At 34.4% G+C, this 7,645-nt stretch overlaps 1 protein-coding gene across 1 annotated transcript in view; it reads left to right on the top strand.

The window, feature by feature from the left end:
* The first annotated feature begins 2,641 nt into the window (after window positions 1-2,641).
* The window catches only part of Samsn1 (SAM domain, SH3 domain and nuclear localization signals 1), a 55,951-nt gene continuing 50,947 nt past the window's right edge, over window positions 2,642-7,645 (top strand). The window contains exon 1 of the mRNA XM_031364265.1: window positions 2,642-2,819. Coding sequence (XP_031220125.1) covers window positions 2,763-2,819 — 57 coding nt within the window. The 5' untranslated portion in view covers window positions 2,642-2,762. The remainder of the gene's footprint in view (window positions 2,820-7,645) is intronic.

The following is a 7,645-nucleotide window of genomic DNA, read 5'->3' as shown; positions in this document are numbered from 1 at the left end:
CTATGTTTACAGCACCATGCATGGATTTCCTCCTGTTGACTGGGTCATAAATCCAATGAGATGGCTGTTGGTTGTGCCCAAGACAACCAGCTACTATTTTTCCACTGGGCATATTTTTCTAAGCAACTATTTGTGATCATTTTATGTAATATCTTCTGACACTATAGAGCTACTCCTCTCATGAGGCTTCCAGAGCTGTTCCAGCTTAATTCATTTAAACCCTGTGTCTGGAGTGTGTGGTATCTTCATCACTAGGTATCAAGCTCACCTCTGGGAAGTAACTAAGGACAATGACAATAGTGTGCATTGTGTTATTTGTCTCTGGGAGTCACTCTCACCACCAATTAAGAAATAAAAGGGTGCTTCCTGTGACTGGCATGGGGGTTTAAGTTAGGGGTCTATGACTATTTAGAAGAGTATTAGTATCAAATGTTGCCTATCTCCATTTCAACTGCACACACACACACACACACACACAAATTGGGGTACCGGCTATATGAATAGTCACTGTATTTTAGTTGTCATCATAAAAATGTAAACTTTAAAAAATTCTCCAAATATAACTGTTTGATATTTCATATTCATTCATTATCTACAAATAATTTTTGGTGTAAAACTATTCTGAAGTGATGGTGCATAAGGGTGGCCTCTATTGGCACTAGCTTTTATTCTTAGTGAAACGATCAGTTAGGAACTACCACCACTATCCTCTCATTGAATTGATCAAATACTACTCCTGAATTAAACTTCTGCCCATTACACAAGGAGCACAGATGTTTCAAATAAGAAAATATCTTTTCATGACTTTCAATTTCTTAGATGACGGAATAGTTTATTTCCTTGGTTTAACTGAGCACCACCCAGAAAGTTTACAGAAAGTCACACTGGTAGGGAATTACCAAGCCTCAGGGTTTTCAGGTGGTCTGGTGTTATTCCCCTGTCATTGTTCCCGAAAACACTAACCTCTTACTTCTCAAAATAACTATCCTGCCAAGACCTGCAGCAGTTTACTAACTCCAGTCCTCATAGGTGCTTGACCCAATTCTACTATAGTACATAAAACACCATTTTATTCTTGGTAGTTAAGAGGTTTGTCACATAGAAATTGAATACCTACTACGTCCAATAGCAGAGTGGGTACTCAAGTCAGGATGTCTTAAATGAATTAGTGAATTTCAGCTGGGACTCGAGGAGGAAGGCAGAGAGATAGGAGGAGAAACTGAGAAAGGTGGGGCCAGAGCATGGTACCCAGAGAAGCACTTCCTGAGAATATGGTGCTACTGTTTCTAACTGAGGAGTTTATGAACAGAAAGTATTAATTTTTTTGAAGCAGACCATTTAACCAGAGCTGTCATATGAAACATTCTGCACAAGCTTATCTGATAAGGTTTCATTTTTCAAGAAAGTATGAGTATTTTTTATTTCTGGATATCCGATCTGGATTTGGCTTTTAGTAAAACCTTTAAGACATATTGGGGCTATTCTAGGCTCACTTAGTAGACACTGGATGCCCTGTCTGGAGAGAGGACTGACCAGTCAGCGACATCATCCACCAAACAGGAATTATCAGAATACAGAATACATATACTATATATGAAACAGGAAGTGGTTCTTTTATAAATAAGGGGTTTACAACAGTGATACGTTTGCTTTTTAAATGTCACCAATACCCAGTCATTAATTTCTAGAGTTAGAATCCAATTATAGTTAGACACTTTTAATCTATACCCTATTACGGTAGCTTTAGGGAGGATTAATATTATTAAACTTCAAATTGATCTTGATATAGAAATATACAATTATGTATTTAGAAAGATACAGGCATATGTCACATTTTAAAAATGGGCAATAAAGATGCTCACAGCTAACCATTGGAATGAGCACAGGGACCTCAATGGAGAAGTTAGGGGAAGGACTGAAGGACCTGAAGGGCCTTATGTGGCATCAATGGGAGAGGAGGCCCTTCATCCTGTGAAGGCTTGATGTCTCACTGTAAAGGAAGGCTAGAGTGGTAAGGCAGAAGTAGGTAGGTGGGTTGGGGAGCACCTTCATAGATGCAGGGTGAATGGGGATGGGATAGGGGGTTTGCAGAGGGGAAACCAGAGAAAGAAATAACATTTGAAATGTACATAAATAAAATGTTTAGTTAAAAAAAAAGTGGGCAATAAAATTGAAAGTTAAGTTCCCTGGAAAATTTGGAAGAAGAAAGGGAAAACATGGAGATGATGTAAGTATATTATAACCTCCAAGAATAAAATATTATAGAAATATAAAATGAAATTCTTTAAATAGTCTCAATTTTTAAATAATAAAAATTCACAATATTCTATTTGATTTCATTTTTTGGTTCAGATATTTTCCTCTTGTACCACTTTATTTAATGTGTTAATTTTTTTTTACTTTCACATAAACTGAGAAAATAAGTATTGTTTTTCAATATTTATTAATTAGTAATTACCCTTAGTAATTACCATAGCCATGTTAAAGGTGTGAGGTAGGAATTATATCATAGAATACAGCACCGAGAATACAGTACAGAGTTACCAAATAATTACGGTAAGGAAGGAAAGGAAAAAAAAAAAAGAAAGAAACCTTCACCCAAGCAGACACTGAGGTCACATCCTGAGTGGAGGAGGAAGTGTCACATCAGACACTTCCTCAGTGCTATCAGATGCTGTGTGTCACGGACAGCAACTGTGCCTGCTCTCAGTTGTCTCTGTAACAGCAGAAACTGTATTCACTAGAGGTGGCCTGAATTCAAAATGCTAAAGAGGAAGCCATCCAATGCTTCAGAGAAGGAGAAACACCAAAAACCCAAGGTAAGTTTATTTTCTAACAGAATAAAACAAATCAAAACATTTTACTAGAAAGCAACACAACACACACACACACACACACACACACAAGCACATACACTATATGCATACCTCTCACACATACACACATATACCATGTATATATACACACACAAGCACATACATTCACAAACTCACTCAAACACACAACACATTCAAATATACATACACACAGTGACACACATCTTACACACAACATAACACACACACATAAGCACACACACACACACCACACACACACACACACACACACACACACACACACACACACAGAGCCTACACCATTACCCTCACTACTTACATGACATTTTATCTGTCACTTCTAAATTAATTTAAGTAGAGGGCTGAGTGCATGAAAATACCTGTGGAAGAATTTGTATACTGATGGGCAATTGTGGTCTTCACAATTATGTTGGTAGCTAAGGTTGGGTTAAGATAATTTTATGGAACTCTGTTTCGTGGCCTCTACTTAACAGGGTAGCATAGTTTTCATTCCTTGGTTGTTCAATGTCTTACCAGTGTACTGAAGGAATTATTTTATCTGTTAAATTGTAGATATTTAAAATACATAACAGTAAGAAGAGTATAAAATAGAGAAATTTTAGGTTAGTTTTTTAAAATTCTTTTTGCAATTTGAATGTTAAGCTATGATATCCTGTTGTAGATATGCATTTTTACATTTACACTAAAGAGAATTGTGTTCTATTTTGAGAAGACACAAAATTTATATATTAGTAAATTTAATAAGCCAGTCTTATATATTATGTTCTTTTATTCTTTCTCTTGATAACAACTGACATTAAAAATAATATAGAAAAAGCCAAGTTTACATTTTTTATAGAAGTCTAAACTGGTTTTACTAGTAACATTAATTTCTTGAGTATGAAATTATGATGTCAGAAAATTTCTGTCCTATTTATTCATTCCTAAGGTTTCCCAAATAAATTCAATCCTTTTGTTTGTGAGATAAATACTAGTTGATTCTTTGTTTTTAAGGAGTGCATCCTTTGTCATCAGCTTTTGTTTCTCATTGGAGAGAGAGAATTTGGGGGCTGATTTTCCTTCTGAACTGAGGGAGCATGAAACCGTCCTCAATGGGTTAAAACCTTTTCCAAAAGATCTGAAGTAAAAGGAAACGAAATTATTTCCAAGGATAGGAAACTAAAACTAGATGATTTTCAGCATTTCTTTTTCTAATGCAAAAAATCAACAGAGGTCAGTCAAGCATCTTATAAACATATGGTACAAAAATATATTGCACTTTCACTTTTTTATTACTAAAATAAAAATTCACAGTAACACGTCCCAAAATATACAAAAAAGGTTTTTCAAAGTATCATTTATATTTCTTCATATGATTATATTTGGTTGTGAGCCTAGTCTTTAACAGCTGAGCTGTCATTCCCCTACACTGGGGCATAGAACCTTCACAGGGCCAAGGGCCTCTCCTCCCATTGATGACTGACTTCGCCATCCTCTGCTATATACACATGCTGCTGGAGCCATGAGCCCCTTTCCCCAAATGTGTACTCTTTGGTGGGAGAGGGTGGGGTGGTGAGCAGGGGAACGGAGGAGGGAACAGGGGATTGTTTTAGTTTTATTTTATTTTATTTCATTTTTCTTTTTTCTATTGGAGGGGAACCTGGGAAAGGAGAAATTGTAAATAAAGAAAACATCTAATAAAAAAGTCAAAACAACAACAAAAAATCCCAACTGAGGTGTATCTCCAGTATCATACAATTGTTTTTATGTAAAATACCCATGATTAAATAAAAATATTCAGTTGACTATATTTTTGGGAGATATTACAAAAATTAAGATAAAAAGTAGCTTTCATCAAAATATTTCAAAAATGATATTTGACTATTTCATAAGGACTGTATTGTACATTATATTATCAGTATATCATTTCACTAAACTGTTTTCAAAATGTTCTTTCCTTATTTGCAATGGGCTTAATAACAGTAATTACTAGAGTACACAACTTATTGATGTCTTCATATATAAAATAAAAACATACTCGATGCACCTGAGAATAAAATATACCACAAGACATAGCTACACTGCAGACACATAACGATTTAATTTTTTGTTGTGAAACTAATAGCCTTCCAATTACTATAATTATGTCTTAGAAACAACTCCTTCTAATTCATATTTATTTTTCAATAGGAAACTTTTGTATATTTCCTGAATAAGGGTATAATCCATAGGGAATGGTGAGAACACATTATATTCTGATTCTTACCCAGATAGCTATTTGGAGCACTACAAATTCCTCCACCTCTAAGAAAGGTGTGTGACATCTGTCTAGAAAGACACACTAGAGATAGCAAGAAACTGTCGTGAAATACAGGATGTTCCTGTTTATACTGATTATCTATCGGATGATACTTTTCCTATCCTGACCCACAGGCATTCTTCCTTTGTGCTGTGCTCTCACAGGTATGAAGGGGATTTCCTTGGTTTTATTGTGACTTACCATATGCTGCATTTTAAAACTATAAACTAAGGGTTTTGGATATAGCTGCATGATCTAGCACCTTCTCTGTCTATAGGTTTAATCCTCTTGCACCACACACAGGAGAAACCTATTATATCTAATATCACCTTAAATAAAAATGAACAAGCTTTTTGTTTAAATAGAACACCAATGAGCACTGAATTATATGGGAGTAAGAATTTCTGGGATGCTATTGAATAATTAGATGACAATATGCAGTTAAAATGTAGCATCTTCTAATAAATGCTAAGTTGAGGGTAAGGGTGTGGCTCAGTATATAAATTGCTTTCCATGCAAGCAGGATGACATACAGCATTTCATCAGAACCTTTGTAAAAATGCAGTGTGTTGTTACGTGCCACTTAACCCTGCACTGGGGAGGCAGATACAGGCCTAGACCTGAAGCATTATGGCCCTGCAGGCCTAGCCTAGCCAGCAAGACTCAACTAGTAAGAACCACTGAGAACCACTGTTTCAAAGACCAAGGCAGACAGAGTCTGAGAAGGAATAACACCTGAGGTTGTCCAGTGGCTTTCACAAACATATGTACATACATGTACAGACACCTGACAGCCACTTACATGTGCAAGAGTACATACACACATACACGTACACACACAGAAAGAAGTAACTTGATAAATGTTTGAGAAGGGAAGAGACATGTTTGATTTAAACATTTACGGACTTTACACATGTATTAAAATTCATATAGTAGCCAGACATATGTGTACAGTCTGAACAATTTTTGTTTTGTATATAATATCTGAAAATAAAATTATAACAATAGACTTTTCTATTTGTATTTTCTAATAGATTCTATAGTTGTTATATTAAAAATATTTATAAATCTAATGTGCACTAATAGATTTTATAGAATAATACATACAAAGTAATATATTATTTTCCTATGAGTATAGTACTTATCAATAAACATACTAATAAGTTAAATTTTGAAATCAAATTATAGTTTTGCCACGTCTCACTTTGTCATTTGTGATGTGGTTTTCTTCCACATTTCTGTTTCTCTATTTTGCTAAAGATTATTTGATCCAAGTAGTTTATATATAAGAAGAATGTCACTCAAATATGTTCTTAAGCATTAAAAGCAAAGACTTAGAGTCACAAACAAAAGATCTTCCAGGTTGGGTACCCACAAATATCTGAAGACATATTATAAAATAGGTAACTGTGTAAACTAAAAGGTTAATAAACTTACAAGTTTAGTATGCTCCTGAACTCTATCTGATGTACTGGTAATTTCCAATTAAAAATGAAACTTGATGAGTAGTGGCTAAGAATTCTACATTTAGATTAGTTAAAAATAGCCTTGTTTTATACACCATACTTTCCTTTTGAGTTTTATTTTTACTGTTTAAGCACTAGTGCTCAATGCTAACAGTTACTTTCGAGATGTGTAAGCATATTCCATATGTAGACCTAATAAGCTTTCATCTATACTGTTTATATGATCTATAAATGCTCAAATGATTATAAGACATATTTTTTCTTGTGTTTATCTGACATGTTTATTTTTTGCTGCCTGTTTTTATTATCAATTTATTATATAACAGTTGCTCTACTCAAATTTTCTACTCTATTTAACACTTGTTCTAACTCCATGAGAGATCAAGTCTTATCTAACCTCATAAATGAAGTGTCAAAGGCACACTAAACATTACATACATTTAAAAATCAATTACCTTAACCAGAGATACATAGATAAGAAAATGTGTCCTATGAAGACACATGCCAATTTCCACTGCTAAAATCCTAGATGTCTTACTACCACTGTGACAGTAAAGGCATTATCTGTCTTAAATGCCAGATGAATGTTAAAGACACCAATACAAGTTCATCTTTAGAAATCTTTGTACTTTGAAAAGAAATTTAGGGACTTTCTCCTCTTCCAACTATATTTGGGAATTTTAACATGAAATTTCTCCAGGTACTATATCTGTCAAAATTTCACCATTTAGAATTTTGTGCATATTTTCTTAATTGCCAAATGGTTTTATAAAATTGTTATCTAATGCCAAAATTTAGGCCTTCTATTTTACTTCTTTGCTTAGCTTTCTAACATAGTAAGGTTTCAACAGATATGTGGAAGATTAAACTTTCCTGAGTCTGTTAACTATAATTTTGGTTAGCAGGTTGTGCATGTGTTTAAATCCATCTTCAGTTCACTTTAAGTATTAAAGAGCAACTCCAATATGCCCAAGATTTTGCAAGGTCCCTAGAAAGCTTAACGTTCTCTCATGGTCAACTTTTGTTTCAGGTGAGAGAGCATG

This window comes from Mastomys coucha, unplaced genomic scaffold (genome assembly GCF_008632895.1).
Source record: "Mastomys coucha isolate ucsf_1 unplaced genomic scaffold, UCSF_Mcou_1 pScaffold12, whole genome shotgun sequence".
NCBI classification, from domain to species: Eukaryota; Metazoa; Chordata; class Mammalia; order Rodentia; family Muridae; genus Mastomys; species Mastomys coucha.
This window is presented reverse-complemented; position numbering and strand designations above follow the sequence as displayed.